At 31.4% G+C, this 18,244-nt stretch overlaps 1 protein-coding gene across 1 annotated transcript in view; it reads right to left on the bottom strand.

Moving 5' to 3' along the window:
- The window catches only part of LOC125064209 (QRFP-like peptide receptor), a 128,295-nt gene that overhangs the window by 14,288 nt on the left and 95,763 nt on the right, over nt 1-18,244 (bottom strand). The window contains exons 2-3 of the mRNA XM_047671148.1: nt 17,295-17,437; nt 11,117-11,343 (exon numbers count right to left, since the gene is read on the bottom strand). Of these exons, the coding sequence (XP_047527104.1) occupies nt 11,117-11,343; nt 17,295-17,437 (370 nt within the window). The remainder of the gene's footprint in view (nt 1-11,116; nt 11,344-17,294; nt 17,438-18,244) is intronic.

The raw sequence follows: 18,244 nt of genomic DNA, 5'->3' as shown, positions 1-18,244 counted from the left end.
TTCACTCTCCGCCTAATAATCATTAGTATTCGTACACCAAATATTGCAAATTTTAAAATCGCGTCAGTATTAATAATTGTATCATTACATTATTTTACATATTGCAATAATAATTGTCATAGTTAATTTGATGAATGATGAATTTTCATGGTCAAATTACGTTAATAAGTCATCTCGTGCTTAGCGGTGAAATAAAGCATTATGATAGTTTCATGCCTGAGCCGAGATGGCCCAGTGGTTAGAACGCGTGCACCTTAACCGATGACTTCGGGTTCAAACCCAAGCAAGCACCACTGGATCTTCATGTGCTTAATTTGTGTTTAAAATTCATCTCGTGCTCGACGGTGAAGGAAAAAATAGTGAGGAAACCTGCATGTGTCTAATTTCAACGAAATTCTGCCACATGTGTATTCCACCAACCCGCATTGGAGCAGCGTGGTGGAATATGCTCCAAACCTTCTCCAAGGAGAGGAGACCTAAGCCCAGCAGTTGGAAATCTATTGGGTCAATGTAATGTAATGTAAAAATGATAGTTTATTTCCTTCTGAACAATAGATAAATTATAAAAACTAATTAGGAGCATGGAAATTCAGTACTACTTTCCCAAGTGTAAACACGCAATCATTGATTCAGATTCACGTGTTCTAGCAACTGGGCCGCTGCGGTTCATTGTGCTTACATATAGGAATATAAACTTTTATATAATAATATATGAGTTTATATATTCAACTGAAAAATGTTAATAGTAAAAAGTAATCGCTATAAATTAAGAACATTGCAGTGATTCCTGTAGTTGTCATGTGCGGTCATCTTGCCTCGTTGAATCCCTCTCTGTTCGTTGAACTGAGAAAGTGCACACTTTTTTTTATTTTGTAGTTTAGTTTTCACGTTGAATATAAACTTTAATATTGTAAAATAACACAATATTATGTACATAAGTAACCTAACTCTTCAAAAATATGCTTAATATTAAAAGGTTAAAATATTTTTGATTTTTCATTTCATATTGAATAAATCGTCCATAAAACGACTCAAGACATACCTATATGCATCAAATAGAAATTAATACAATACATTAAAACAATATTCCAAATTATTTATAATTATTACAGTCATAGTTTCTAATTCGTTTTGACCTAAATTTAATAGTCGGAGTAACAAAATCCTTTATTATATTTTAATAAAGACACTCCATAGGAGTCTACCATATTATTGTAACGGTGTTTTTGTGAAGTTAGGCAAAAAAGCACAGTAAGTGTAGTGAGACTTTGAGGTAAGGGGAGGTGAGAGAGGAAGTGGGTTGAGTTTTAATGGAAAAATAAAATAATTGATATTTTAAGTTGTATTGTATTAAAATGAGGAAGGGTATGATGTTTGGAACTGTTTATATAGGGAAGGAGTGTTAAGCTAATATTTTTATTTAATATACATTGAATTGAAAACATAACACACACTATCATTCGTTACACAAACACACATATATTTAATGTGAAACATTCATGGTTTACGATCATACTACCAATGGCAACAAATGTTAGAAAAGTAAAAAAAAACAAATTACATTTGTATTTTTTATTGTAATAATGACAAGATATCGAGCCAATATTTTTCTATCTTTCGAATCAATAAGATTTTTGTTAGCAATTAATGGTGGTCAAATTTCGACCAATGACCAAAGTTATACAAGGGCATTTGCTTCATAAGATGTGCCACAGTCGAGTAAAATAAAATAACTAAAACTTCTTTAGATGACAACTGGCAGAGTTATTTTACTTGTTGCTCTCACAATGGAAGCTGCTTCACTCAACAATAGTTATTTTACAGTGAAAAGGTTTCAAGAAATCTTGTTGAGCGAACATTTTATTACATCAAATCGTTCTACGTTAGATGAACGATGAACGCAAAAGATAAGTTTTTTGGTTGCAATTAGTTTTATCTGTAGAGTTGAGATACTAAGATTTATATTTATTTATGGAATCTTAGTTGTTAAATCTTTTAATTATAAAAAAATATTTTTCAAAGAATTTATTGTATGAGAATTTATTACAGTTACCAATTGAGGTAAGCCGAAGCAAAAGCTTAGTGAATATTTTTTATTGAGATATTACATAATTTATTGTGACATTATTATATTTATTTTAATTGATTATATTTCAATATTTGTACGTATAGAAATTATTATTAGTTGAATTCATTTAATTTGAATAGAATTGTTGAAATCCGGCTTTAACTAAATTAATTTGTGTTTTAAAATAAATCAAAAATAGAATTTAGTATAGTGGAAGGAGGTGCTTGTAAACGTTTAATACTAGGAGGGAGCATTGGCATTCTTACTTTAATCGTAAGAATGGATGAGTCAAGCAAATAACTATTTTTGTATCGGCTTTGATTGAGAAACACTTCAGAGTAATAATTGATTGATTGCGAGGAAAGTTTTCGTTCAAGTTGTCTAGAATATATGGCTAATAAACTATTAGACCTCTCAGAGTCTCTGTACAACAGTATTTCTTACTATTAATATTTTTTCCTAGAAAGAAACACATTGTAATAGGCATACTAAGAGCTCAATCAAATAATAAACCAATACCAAAGTTTACCATTAAAAAAAATATAAATAATAATTACAATTAAAATAATAATCACAATATTTTTAAATTAATACTTTTCTTACGCTATTCAACATAAATGTGCTACGGCGTAGCATTCTGGTTCTACGAATTGTTACTACTTCGTGCCATATTGATGTTATACTGAAAGAAAAAATATTATATTTATTTTACTTGTTTTATTCAATAAATATCCATCGATAAGAATGATCTTGTGGATGGATATGATTACATTTTGTAATATACTGTATTTCTTTAAAAATAAAAGTTACAGCGTGTTTTCATTTTTATTTCAGGCGGACAGACAAATAGTCCACTCCTAATGGATGTTGGCTTTCTGAGAAATATTATACCTTACACTGGCAATGCACCGCCAACCTGGGGAATTAAGATGTTATTGCGAGTGGGTGGCATCTAACGAGACGGGCTCGCACAAAGCCGTACCACCAAGTTCGAATACATTGTAATAAACAGAAGTTTTCGTGTTTAAACGTAAATGAAAACTATTATAATTAAATTACCTTTCTTACGTATTTGTACTGTTATCCGTTATGGAATTAGATTGTCATATATATATACTAAATTATATGTCTATACTGTTAACTGTCGAGGAGTCCCTACAGTCCCTAGAGTAGAGTCATGGTTGTCATTATTATACATTTTCATCAAAATTGAACCAACATGTTAAATTTCCGATGCGTAGGATAAAGGGAAATGGTTAATTTGCAAGATTCAATTATACGAAAGGAAAGGTCAATCTTAAGAAAAGCCTTTAAAATGACCTCTGACTTTCTCATTTTGACTTTCAGGAGTTTTATCTGGAAATGGCTTGTCGTATTTTAAACACGTTTCGATCAAATTTGAGGGAATACAGATTACAATAAATACATTCCGTCTTTTTTATTGAAATCAGGAGAACATTTTTTTTAAACCCAAGTTCTGAATTTTAAGTATTAAGTGTTCACGTCTTGAATTAACGAATTTTATCATGATTTTTTAAATATACTTATAATTGAAATAATAATATTTACTACTGCTTTGACTTTTAAATACGATTTTTTTAAATTGAAATAACATATATGAAGTATGATTATTGATTCGGTTATCGACACCGTGTTGTTGCACTCCCGTCACTTCCGTCTCGTAGCGTGTTGAGCTGGTACTGTCTGGCACGGAGAAGCGCGGGATTTTTAACGGAAGAGAAAAACTGAGGACGAAGGACGGATTTGCTATTAAAGTTCTAAGTAATATATGTATCGAGTGGTTTTAATATAATGGAAGTTAATGTGATGTGAGTTGTTTTATTTTAATATTTTACTGTTTTGCCGCTAAGTCATTTAACTGTGTTTAATGAATTGTGGTAAGAAGAAAACTTAAACCCCAAGAACATACGCTACTTCTTGTATCTAAAACCTACGACTCCTAACAAGCGGGCGAAACGCACGAATACTAACATTACACAGATCAGCTTAAACTTACTGATTAAAGGCGGTCTTACTCACCAATCAAGTCAAGATAACCTTTGATGACAGAATTGAAAAAATAAGATTATATACTGAAGAATCCAGTACGCGTCGATAATAATATTAAATGTCTAAAGAGGTTGTATATAATATTTATATTACATGGAAGCGAAGTCTTTAAAATAAATAACAGCAAGAAATTATTTTACCATACCCAAACTTATCTTTCATTGGTTAGAGATAAAGTTTTACCCTCTCTTATGTAATGTAATGTCGGATATAAAAACATTAATCTCCAAGTTTCCGATACACGGTAGTTCCGATTTAGAACAGTATTTTTCTTTACAGCTGTTTACGTGATGTACATTAAGCATGAGTGTTTTTCTTCGTCTTCTTTGTACATTTAATATAAACCCACAGAGTTCAACCGAACTCCAAATGAAATACATTCAGTGCTTTGTAATCATCTCGTCTCTGTATATTTAATTTATAACGATGAATAAGGTCAGAATTATAATTATAAGACTTTATTATTAATACATAAAGCTCGTACACTATTCAATAAAAGCTTTGTATGGACAAAATTATTTTATGATTTATTAGTTGGATGATTTCGTTGAGTGTTTATTCCCGAAGTAATATTAATTGAGTCCAATAGTAATTAAAAAATTGAAATAGTTTAAATAATAATAACCTAACATCAATAAATACAAAACTAATTTATAGTAATGTTACGCAGCTGAAAAGTTTGTTTGTTTGAACGCGCTAATTTCACGAACGACTGGTCCGATTTGAGAAATTATTTCAGTATTAGATACCTTATTTATCGTGGAATATACCATCACGCTACTACTAATAGGAAAAAAATCATGTATGATAGAACGGGACGTACAGCTAGTAGAATATAAAGTGACGTATTTATAGCAAAAACAAGTTACTAGTGAAAGTGTTAGCTCACTGTTGGCTAAAATATAATGCCTAAATTGCTCAATTCCACTTTATGTCGGAAATGTCATAAAATTACCGAGACGGGAATTGTGCCGCGGTAAATTACCCACACGGATATTAACCACTACGTAGGTAGTAAATACGTTTTCGTAGTGTTGTATATTAATATAAAAGTGTTCAAAAAGCTGGAAGCTGTTTATTTTATACCTTGACGAAAACTAATAAATGGAGTTAAATAGCCCAAGAGATCATGGAAACTACGCAGTTTTTTTTAATTTCTTCGGCTGACAAATGGCATTAATAAAATAAAAAACGTGGCTGTCTCAGAGCGAACTAAGATTTATAATTAAGAAAAGTAATGAATAAATATGTAGAAAGTAATAAAAACATAATTTAATTAGCAGAATTAATATATGGTTTTTATTAGGATTCCGTAACCAAAGGGTAAAACGGGACCCTAAGACTACTACTACTATTATTAAGACTCCGCTATCCATTCTTCTGTCATCAGACTGTATTTCATGAACCATGATAGGTAGACGGTTGAAATTGTTTTTGTATAACAATAAAGTATACGCCCTGCATATACATGCTGTCACATGCTAGTGAGAGAGCATCATGTCGTCTGACGTCACGGCATGCGAACCGCCTTACCCCCAAGGCGCGTCAATAATGTTTCATGTCTATTGATTGAACGTAATTCTACTGGCTTACTATTACAAATGACAACACTAAAATCGGTTAGTCATGATGAGGTGACAAAAAACTGGGCCGAGTAACTTTTGCATTTACATAATTAGTAAACGATCTTCATTGTTAGAAAATAGAAAATACAACAAACAAGAATACTTTCTTGTAGGGATTACAACATTCACCATTAGTGTAATCAGCACCACATTCGTACAAAAGGAAGATTATCTTATTGGTTTCCGGGTTTATTAAGAGAATACTAGCAATATTAACAAGGTATTACTAATACTATCGGTCGTCTATTGTCTGAAATTAGATCACAATTTATTGTTACCAAAAGTCTAAGATACACAGATTCGATTATTTCGAAGTAAAATTAGGCTCAGTCGGACGATACCTTGTCATGACTGCAATAAAAAAAACGCGTCTTTGATTTTTAACTTTGACATAACGTGTAAATTTTACATTAATTTAATCGCATTTTTTTCACTTCCTTCATAAACTTTAACTTTTCCAAATACTTCGGATTATTATTAAATTTAGAGCCGAGATGGCCCAGTGGTTAAAACGCGTGCATCTTTACCGATAATTTCGGGTACAAACCCAGGCAAGCACCACTGAATTTTCATGTGCTTAATTTGTGTTCATCTCATCCTCGGCGGTGAAGGATAACACCGTGAGGAAACCTGCATGTGTCTTTTTTCAACAAAATTCTGCCACATCTGTATTCCACCTACCCGCATTGGAGCAGCGTGGTAGAATATGCTCCAAGCCTTCTCCTCAGAGGGAGAGGAGGCCTTAGCCCAGCAGTGGGAAATTTACAGGCTGCTTATTAATAAATTAAAAGTAAAAAGTCCAAAAACGCATTATAGCATATATATTTTAGGACTACATTTAAAATAATTGGTCTTCCATCTTGGGTAACCCGCCATGTTGAATTTAGAATGACGTCACGCAGTTAACCAAGTCAGCTCAATCGGTTAAAGACATCTGCTTCTAAATCTGTTCCAAATATTCACCCAAATATTAAAGTAGTTAAAGTAGTGCAAGTTAAATAAAAGCCTGTAAAAAAGGCTACAAAGATTTATATTCATAATAATCTTTATAATTGTATAGATTCTTAATACCTATCTAGTTACGCGTACCTTGTTTCGTTCAACAATAGCCGAAATAGTCAAACCCATAATGTTTTTACTTTTCATTTAATTTTATAAATAAGATCGTCAGAACTTACTACTAAGAGACTTATCGAATAAAAAGACATTCAAATTTCAATTTTTATACTGTTACATTTAGAAAAAAATAATCGCTAAAGTTCTAAAAAATTAAGTGGCTTAAGTCTCCGTATTCTTACCTTTCCGTCTAGATTTTAATGATCAGTAGTGTTTAAAATACTCAGTATTATAATTATATTAAAGCTTACATAATAAACAAACTCTTATAACGATCCGATATTTACAGAGGCCTACATTATAAATATTCATTAAGATTTACTTTAATATATTTCTAACTAAATGAGGTGATTATTTAAATGTGATATGAGAATATTAATACAGCTTTAAATAAGACTAAGGACAAAGACAATATTTTATGTCACATCAGCGAACTGAATGAGAATAAAACTTGATTTTCTTTAAAATATTTTAATACAAAGCATATTTCTCTTGGGGTTACAAAGGGTCCAGTAGCTGAAGTGGAAATCATCCCACGCCTCTAATGAGAAGATGGATTGATCTGCTCAAGTAGGGCTAACAGAAAATGAAACGATAATGATCGTTTCTTTATTTTACTGATAATTATTGAAACAGACTGAAAAAGGAATTAAGAAGATGTAGCTCGGATTGGCTGGTTAATTTAGACAGATGTACAGACAGACCAATGTATATTGACACAATTTTATTGTGCGCGCCTATTGGTTTATGATATTAGCTTGACATATTTAGTGGTAGAGCATTTAATCAAATAAAATAACAGTAATAGTTATTTGTCGTGTTTCAGTTTTAAGGTTAACCCAGTGTAACAAACACTTGAATTAACATCTTAGGTCTCAAGTGATTTAAGAGATGTTTAATATTTTTAGTGTCAATGTCTGTGTGGGCCTAATACCATCAGATCAATCATTTACCAGTTTGCCTGCCTTACAATGTAACGCATATTGTTTAATAAAAAAAAAAAAAACATTATAGTATACACTTTCATTATAAACTTATGCTGGTCCAGTCGTATAGTAATTATCATATAAACAGAAAAATAACGTGATAGGCATATTACTTTACTATATACAAAATAAGATTACAGATTTTAGGGAATACTGACTATATTACTCTGTGTACTGTATAATTAGAAGTTTAAGTCGAATAAATTACAAATAAAAAATCATAAAATTTCAAGCCAGTGGTAGTTTTAATTTGATATTGTAAAATGATTCAAACGTGCTTGTATATAGAATATTTGGATTGATTAGTCGGTAACCTAAGGTTTAAAATCCATATACTTATATCAGACTAATGTAACAGGACTATAATATCGCACACAAACCTATAACAATAAAAAAGGGAAGTAAAATAAACGAAGAGAAAGAAACAAATGATTACGTTCACTTACTATAACGGACGCTCTTTCTATCATTCCTAGTTCTCAAGTCTTTTCATTAATAAGACTTAACGACACGAAAGCCGTTAGTACAATACACGTAACATACAAAAAGTATATATTGTGTATATACTACTAGTACGAGGACTTTAGCAATTCTTACTTTTTATTACTTGTGTGTGTGTGTCTCCATTTAAGGGACTAACTCAAGCTACGATATTAAAAGCTTTTAATATTATATTTTTATAGAACTCAAGAAACTGTTACTATTTGAATATAAAATTAAAAATAAAATATTATTCATACTGTGTGTATAAAATTATACCTTACGAGGCTTTATCTTGATAGTAAATACAATTTATTTTCTTTTCAAAATATTAATTCAACAAGAGCGCCTAATTCTTTGTCATATAATAGAACGGAATTAGCTTTTAATCCTCGTCAACATTTTTTAAGCTGAATATAAAAACTTTAGCCTAAAATTTTTTCCACCTCGAGTGTTTAAGATCGTTCAATATTTTAATTGCACCATTCTTAATAAATTTATTTTTCAACCTATTCCATTTATAAAAGTCGACGGTAATAATTATTTCGTCATACAGGAGGCATGACATTCTTAATCGAAATAGTTACAGTAAAAAATTACATATTTCTTTATATTCATATATCTTTCCAGCACTCAGGATGAAAAAATATTTTATCTATCTATCATAATAGATTCAAAGAAACTACACAACTCAGTACCTGCAAGGAAACTAGTATTTGTTTCAATGACCAGAGTACTGGTAACAAAGAAACAGCGTAAGGAACTACAGATTCAAACGTTCAGATATCCAGGTTCATAAAATAGTTCAGCTTTGCACTTGACAATGGCAGGAACTTTGAAGAACTTTTATCCCTGAGATTGAGAACAGTTCCCATTATCTAAACGAATTTAAGAAAAGAAAGTAAATTCACCGCCGTTTTTGCGACAAAATATCCATTTGTCATACAATCGTTATTAAAATTTACTAATTATGGAAATGATACAATAATTCCATAAATTGTATATTATCTGATAGTATTTAATGACATATTTTAATCGAGACTCGTAATAATATTTATACGATTGTACAAACAAAATCGTTATTCGTTAATACAATCACAAAACCCATATTGTAAACATCATTAAAATACTTAATTTGTGGAATAATTGTGAATCTTTTTTTTATATTTTAATTTATATTAAAATATACTTTAATCAAGTAAGCTTTTATGAGCACTTTTGAATCGTCATTTAACTATATTTAGTAAAGCTACCACCGGTTCGGAATGTAGAATCTACCGAGAAGAACCGACAAGAAACTCACTTAGTTACTCTTTTTCAACATCTAAAAATACAGTAATGTTAGTTAAATACAATTATATATGTATGTTATGTCTCCTGCCTGGAAGTCAACAAGCATTAACTCCACGCTTTTTTATAATCTATATAATCTGCTATCGAATAATATGCCTTCTTTACCAATGTATTTTTTACAAAAGATTTGATAAAAATGGTATAAGTGGTTGTAAATGATTACTTGATTCTAGCTCTTCTGTGTGCATCCCATCATGTAGCTACCTTGTATTACTGGGTTCCAGTTGATAATTTAATGGAATAACTGGCACTAATGACCTATCTTAAATCCTATGGATAAGGAAATAACAAACGTACGAAGTACTGGATCGTACTTCGTAGAGAACTAATGTTTCTGACTAGACACGAATACGAATGAAGAGATTTGGTTATGACATATATACATATAATAAAATAAGAGCGTCTGTTAGTTATATTAAAATAAATGGAACTTAATAATAATTTTGTGGACATGTTTTCGACGATGATGCTTAAAGGGATCTCAGTCTATAACTAAAGGCAGCTTGTTAATTATTAATACATAAATCTGTGACTAGAACTCAATTAGTAGTTTCCAATTAAATATTTATCTTCACTGCCAAGCGCTTTTACATTGCTTATATGGTTTCGACTGTTTGGGTCATAAAATATTAATAACCTGCGTGATGTTACGTGAAAGTAATTAAATTAATAAGGAACGTAACGCTTGGCAGTGTTAAATATTAGGTTATCTAGTACCTTCTATTTAGTAGTCTTCTATTCAGGGTAGATGAATGGATATAATTTAATTATATAGAACTTACTTCGTCTTAGATAATTTGATTTTTCATTTGATAAAAAATCAATGAGAAATTTCCATTTTTTTTATGGCATTGGTTGGCGGACGAGCATATGGGCCACCTGATGGTAAGTGGTCACCACCGCCCATAGACAAAGGCGCTGTAAGAAATATTAACCATTGCTTACACCACCTATGCGCCACCAACCCTGGGAACCAAGTTGTTATGTCCCTTGTGCCTGTGATTACACTGGCTCACTCACCCTTCTAACCGGAACACAACAATGCAGAGTAATATTATTTGGCAGAATATCTGATAAGTGGGTGGTACCTAACCAAACGGGCTTGCACAAAGCCCTACCGCCAAGTAAATAAATTCACAATTATCACAATAAATCATTTCAAAAATGTTGGTGTATTTATTTATTTATTGAAAAAGTTACACCATCAACTTATCACAAGAAATGAATATCTGATGTGGGTAACATTCTAAGTGATACGTCATTAAAGGTGTAAACAACATTTGATTCTATACACATAAAGAAATCATTGCAAGATTTGCAATTGATAAAACATTTGTCAAATGCTTGAAAAAACAAAAAAGTTGACCTAAATAGTTTCTATCTGAAATGTATAATTTTATAATTTGTCATCCACTCACCGATCCATTCCTGGTCCTAGACAGCATAGGTACCATGACCGTCTCAACTGCTGCGACAGCCAGCAGTGGCGCAAATATAGCCAACGATACAAGCCACAATGCGGCCAGCAGACTGCAAGCGCCTCGCCGTGATGGCATCCACGGCTGCCGAAGTGACTGGGTGATGGCTAAATAACGATCCACTGACATCGCTGTTATAGTGAACACGCTTGATGCTACCGCGACACCTGGAAAAAAGAAATGCGATATATATATACTGGTTCGAATCGAAACACCTCTTTGAAGTATTATCATTTATAATTGGAAAAAGACAAACTTTTTAGTAGACTGAATTATTGAATTGGTATTTATTTTAAAATCGAAATTTGGTATTTTAAACGGCCGAGAGTCTCAATGCAATTAGTCTAATTGGATTCTTGGTTTTAAAATTTTTCAAATTATTTTTAAATAAGATTTCATACAAGTATTTTTAATGAAAAATTATATTCTTAACAGCATTAACAAAGTCTTTTAAATTATAAAGAGAAATATTACTTTAGATGCTCATTTCAAATATTCAAGTTTAATATAGATTTACTATTACAATAGTAATTTGATCATTGAAAATATACATTAGAGAGGTTTTTTTACTTAATGTTTGCATTGTTCGTATTCATACGGAAACGGAAACGCCAAGATTGATACCGTTGACACGGAATTGATTTTGGCAGGCAAGCTTCTAACGATAGCGAAAAAAGATGGTTAACATAGATTCTTGGAATTTAACTGAATAAAAGTAATTAATTACACACGGAGGGCAAGGTCTTACCCAACCAGATTGGATTAAATTTTGAAAAAGGAACATAAAAACGATTCAATCATAATACCTATGTCATAGAAAAGTTTTTATTTAATTTTGAATAAAATAATATTGTTAATTTTAGTGAACACATCGAACAAGCTATCTTAATACGATCTTTGTAAGCTGCCGAAACTTCGAGGCAAATGTTAATTTTATGTGTCGCCATAACTTTAAATTCTCGTGTGATGAAACTCCATAAGATTTTAAGAGCCTTAATTAATAATAAAGTTAGACATAAAATTGTTATTAGTAATGAGGTACTTAAAACCAATATACCACTAAAAGTAACGCTTGTTTTAACCGAAGGCTCAATAAAGAAATCCAGTCACCCTGTCGACAAACTCAAACTACACGAAAATATTCCCTATAATAATGTTTATTTTTAGAATATTTAAATAATTATTCCTGAATGTTATGTGAATCCGTTCCACGATTTCATAAACTTTCCTTCTTACTGTCGAGTAAATAACATAATTTCACTAAAACCTAAACAACTTTTTAAGCTTTGCGTTTTATACCTTTGCTTCCAGATCTTAAAAAAAAAACAAATGAAAGTCGTTACTACGGCGTACATTATAAATACAACTGCCTTAGAGATACAGACAAAAGAGAATCTTTTGGTTCCAGAACACAAGGATTTTAATTCCAAAATCACTTTTTCACATCTAATTTAGCACCATTGAAGAAAACATTTGTGAGATGATATTAGGGCCTAAATATCTAATATTATTGGAGCAGCGTGGAGAAAAAGCTTCATAGTATATTTATAAACAGGGGCCTTTGCCTTCTTGGGAAGGGTTTTGGGTAGATAGAATACGATCCTTATTATTCTTAATAGTTTAGAAGGATTCTGCAAAGTGGGCTACCACTTAAATTTTACTTTAAGTCACTAGACGTCACCTGAGGTCAGCCCTAAAGGTTTTTTGAATGTGATCGTTTTTAACTAAACGTACGCTCGCTTTGTTTTCGGAACTCTTATCACAATGGATACGTTTCATTGTTTCGTCCTTTATGTTATTATTATTATTAACAACAATTTACTTGAGACTTTGTTGATATATTTATCGAACACGATTCTCGGTCTCAATTTCGTTGATTGATATTTTTATGAAGTTACTATTACTTGGGACACTTAGTTTTTCTGGCTTAGTTTATTTCGGCTATCTAGTGTTCATTCTACTTTGCATTTTTTTTTAATCAAGGCCCTTTCATTTGTAAGGACAGTAAGTCACGATTTAATTGACTGTATAAACTCAAAACCTATAACGATTGGAATTTTAATTAATCTTCTTTAGCGTCAACGTCGGTGCTGGAATTCACGAGATGTAAACTTATATTACGTACTAAGATAATATTTACATTAATTTAATATACCACAATAAAATACTAATATTATTAATAAAGAGAAAGTTACTGTCTATTACGTCGGCGTTTAAATCGCTGAACCGATTTCGATGAAGTTTGGTATCGATAGATAGATAGTTCGAGACCCAAGGAAGGACATAGGCTACTTTATTGATTCAACCTTCGAGGTGACGGAAAATTGGGTGACGGTTTGTTGTTGATTTTGAGTTTGATTGTTAATAATTGAGTTGATAATAAAAATACATTAATGACATAAAGTATTCACATAATATACAAAGAAGTAGCTTAAAAAGTCAAGCAACATTTTGCGAAGAAACTAATTAAATATGAGTTCAAATCGAGCGTTAAGTCTTTTAGATTTTTATAACTTAGACAACATAACGAAAAATACTTATTTAAATCAAAGACAAGAATTTCAAATCGTTTCTCGGATTTCCATTTATTTTTAATTTCACGGGCATATAGTTTTGGTCAGATACATTGGGACAGACCGCAATAATACTAAAAATGACATCGATAAAATTCAGGATTGCTTATAATGTTAGAATAAAATATTAAATTCGGGTCTTTCCGATAATCTGTCTGATCAATTGACAACTATAAACTATCTGAAACTAGTGCAAAATAATACGGTACTTAAAACATTTTCAAGCGTTTGTATTATGATACTTAATTAATATTAATATAATATAAAATATAAATAGTTTACAACACTGGTGAATAATAATATATATCCATATACAAGTGAATTTAAAAACTGGACGTGAATACCGAAACTACGTAAAGCAAATAATACTCAAAAAACATCATTGGTTATTTAAAAATGTAATATTGATTTTGAAAAAAAATCACTTTCTGTGTCATAAAACCATTTAATAATTTCGCTAAAAAGCATCCTTTATAAAGGCAATAGCGTAGAATATATGATGGGTAGTCGATACCTACCCAGACGGACTTGCACAAAGCCCTACCACCAACAGAATTGTAATTGTATCGTGGTTCGTTTAATTAGTTTCTAATATATCAATATAGATATATTTTTTTACTATAAAAAAAATTTATTGTAAATAATATCATTAAATACTATCTAAATTAAATATTCTAATAAAAGTAATAATTGTTAAGAACAATTTACCTGAAATGTATTATTTTACGTTTACACCGTAGAAATATATTTCAACAAAACCAATTAACATAATATGTGTCTACATTGTATAACATTCAGGTATATATTTCATAAATTTACGTTATAAATACCTAATTATATATGTGTTAATGTAACGTGACATTAAATTGTTACAAGCAACGAAATTTTAGCTTAAATGAAACAAAAAACAACACTCGTATATTTTACATCTATGGCACTTCTAAAACACAACAATAACTCAGCGATTAGTTTGTCCGGACTATATTGACATAGGAATCTTGAAATGGTATTTCAATATTTGTATTACTAGAAGACGTTTTATCATAACATTAAAATCGATATTCTAAATGACAAGTCAGACTGGCCAGACTCACAGCCTCTGGATACGCATGCAAGTTTCCTCTCGATGAATGCCTTTCGCTTCGAAATTAATTTTACAAATTGAAATATTTTTTTCACAACACTCTGATGAGGGTAGGCCCTTCATTAATTTACTACAAATATGAATTATTTAATTGTAATATTATGAATGAATTGTTTAATAAAAGCTTGAGATTTTCTATAGCTTTTGGATGAAAAGTTATTATAAAAATGTTTTCGACTTAATTACTTGTGATGACTCTTGGCGCATACGAGATGGTCAGATAGAATTTATTTAATTAATTAAAAGACTATATATCTACGCCTTTAATATTAACTTATTGAAATTTATTCAAAATCTAAATAAAAATGTACTTTGTTCAAGTAGGCTTTTACAAGCACTTTTTTTACATACCACCGGTTCGAAATGTAGATTCTACCGAGAATAACTGGCAAGAAACTCAGTAGTTACTCTTATTCAACATTCATAGAAACAATTGCAAATTATGAGTATTTTTATGTTTCTTTAAAACAGTTAGGCCGACAAATGTACCACCTGATACTAAGTAGTCGCTGCAGCTCATAGAAATTGGCACTTTAACAATTATAAGCGAGCCCTTATAACGTCAAGGCGCCACCACCCCCGGGAGCTAATAATAATAATGTTATGAGCGTCGTGCCCATAGTTGCTATTCAAATTGGAACACAACAATATCTTACAATTACTCTGTCGCCCGCTATAGGCGTTACGAAACATAATTGACGGTCCAATCGCTTTGCCAACATTACAATAATTGGCACTGATAAATTATAATTAAATTAATCAATCGCTCTTTGTATTTCTATACAACAGCCTGAAAATTTCCCACTGCTGGGCTAAGGCCTCCTCTCCCTTTGAGGAGAATGATTGGAGCATCTTCTACTGCAATGCGGATTGGAGGCATATGGCAGAATTTCGTTGAAATTAGACACATGCAGGTTTCCTCACGATGTTTTCCTCCACCACCGCGCACGAGACGAATTAAAAACACAAATTAAGCACATGAAAATTCAATGGTGCTTGCCTGGGTTTCAACCCGTAATCATCGGTTAAGATGCACGCGTTCTGACCACTGGGCTATCTCAGCGATCTTCGGCTGTATTTTTATATCTACGTATAATTTTGCGTCTGGGTTTATACTCCTGATTTTGTCTTGTTAAATATGTAAGATGGAATACGTGAATTCTTGATGTTGTCGAATTTAACAACTTTTTGCTAAATTCGACAACATCAACAATCATACGAATTCCAGTCATTGCTTGCGATTTAGTTAATGAAATTGTGGTGTATTGTCAGTTTAACAACAAGATGTATATTACGTCTGTCTGTAAATTGTATTTATAATGCAAACTCTACTCAGAATATGGAAATATTTTCGTAAGATAGACATACGTTCTATTGAAAGCTATAATCTAAGGTAAGTTTAACAGTTTTTATTAAAATGTAACGAAACTAAAAAAAAACGTACCCACACTTTAATTCTGTTTTGAAATTTTAAAGGATTACATTAAATAAAGCTCACCATCACAAGTCACCGTCTGGTTCGTAATTTTATCGTGAAGAACTTTTTTCGTTCTGTAAACTGTTTTATAAAACCAACTAAAGGGAAGACTGTTAAATAAGTAATGTATTCATTTATTGTTGTTTTATGTTAAAAGGTCAATTGCTTAGACTGGCAAATGGGCCACCAGACTAAGTGATCACTACTGCGTAGACATTGGCAGCGAACATTGGAAGTATTAACCACAACCTCCGCGGTCGAGTAGTGTGTACACCGGTTTTCATGGGTACGCCATAGGTCCCGGGTTCGATTCCCGGCCGAGTCGATGTAGAAAAAGCTCATTAGTTTTCTATGTTGTCTTAGGTCTGGGTGATGTGGTGCCGTCGTTTCTTCTGTTTTTCCATAACATAAGTGCTTTAGCTACTTACATTGGGATCAGATTAATGTTAGTGATTGAAATAAAACTAGTTTTTTAACGGATTTAATCGCGTATATTAATTATTTTAACATCACGACGTTTCGAGCACTTTGCAGTGTTCGTGGTCACGGGCAGACTAAGGTGACATTTGTCATTATTTAAACTAGTTTTATTTCAATGTGTAATAATCGCGAAAATCTAAGACAACATAATGTTAGTGATGTTGTCCAATATTTATTTATTTATACATTACAGTATTATACATTATCAATGTGCTACTTGCCTTAGGAGCTAAGATGTTGTCATTTATGCTTATAGTAACATTGGCTCACTTTGCCTTCAAACCGAAACACAGTAATACTTATTTTATTATTGTTTACCCTACCAGCTTGCAAAAAGCCTTACCATCAAGTATTTTTTTTAGATTAAAAAACAAAAAACAAGCGTAGTTAAGGCATGTACTATCTGTCTAGTATATCTAAGTGTACCACAACAGTAATAGTTACCTTGTAGAAAGTTGACAGTCTTGCACATGACCTCCCCGAAGTACCATAGCAGTGTAACAGACTTCGCGATCTGTACTGGCATACAGAACAGCGTTACCAGCAGGTCGGCCACAGATAAGTTGACGAGGAATATATTTGTCACACTGTAACAAAGAAAAAAATAACGTTATTTTTCGTGATTATATTATGAATGTCGCAAATGAAACCAGTTCGGAGAACTATAAGATTTTATATTTTATATGCATAACAAAAAATGTCAAGTACATTTCAAGTTAAAACAGAAGTGTTTATGATAAAATAAGACGGCTTTGTTAGATTCAATAAACTATTCAATTTATTCTAGGATTATCAAAAAATGTGAAATTTAATATTATGTTGAAGACAGATAACTTTACCCTTATCTTAGTTTAAAAAGGGTAAATAAAGAAAATATTTATAATGATTTTACAAGATTACATTAACAGTCTGTTAATGTCTTACTGCTGGGCTAAAGCCTCCTCTCTCTGCCCTCAATCATCGGTCAGTCACCTCTTCACGCTCATATCACTGAACCGATTTAGATGAAATCTGATTTGAAGATAGTTTGATTCCCGGGGATTGACTTATGCAATGTTTTTTTTTCATTCATCCCTCGAGGTGGTAAAATACGAGAAGGTGGGAGATTGACGTATCTAGTAAGCCATCAATTTAACACTGGTTCAGTGTAGATGTACTTAGAAAGGAAACGGACCATACAAAGTAGAAAAAAGTGAATCATCAAAGCCCGGGTGAATTTATCGTTTGGTTATTTTGTTTGCGGTTAACATCCTAAATTTGTATTATGATTGACCTGATATATTATGGAAATAACATATAACATGATATAGTTGGCAATTATAACCACTTACTAACAAGTACCTTTGTCTGAACACCTACTTTAAATAATAATTAAAACATAACATTATACAAAA

Source organism: Vanessa atalanta, chromosome 5 (genome assembly GCF_905147765.1).
Source record: "Vanessa atalanta chromosome 5, ilVanAtal1.2, whole genome shotgun sequence".
Lineage (NCBI taxonomy): Eukaryota > Metazoa > Arthropoda > Insecta > Lepidoptera > Nymphalidae > Vanessa > Vanessa atalanta.
The sequence above is the reverse complement of the archived record's forward strand: the minus strand, read 5'-3'. Positions and strand labels throughout refer to the sequence as shown.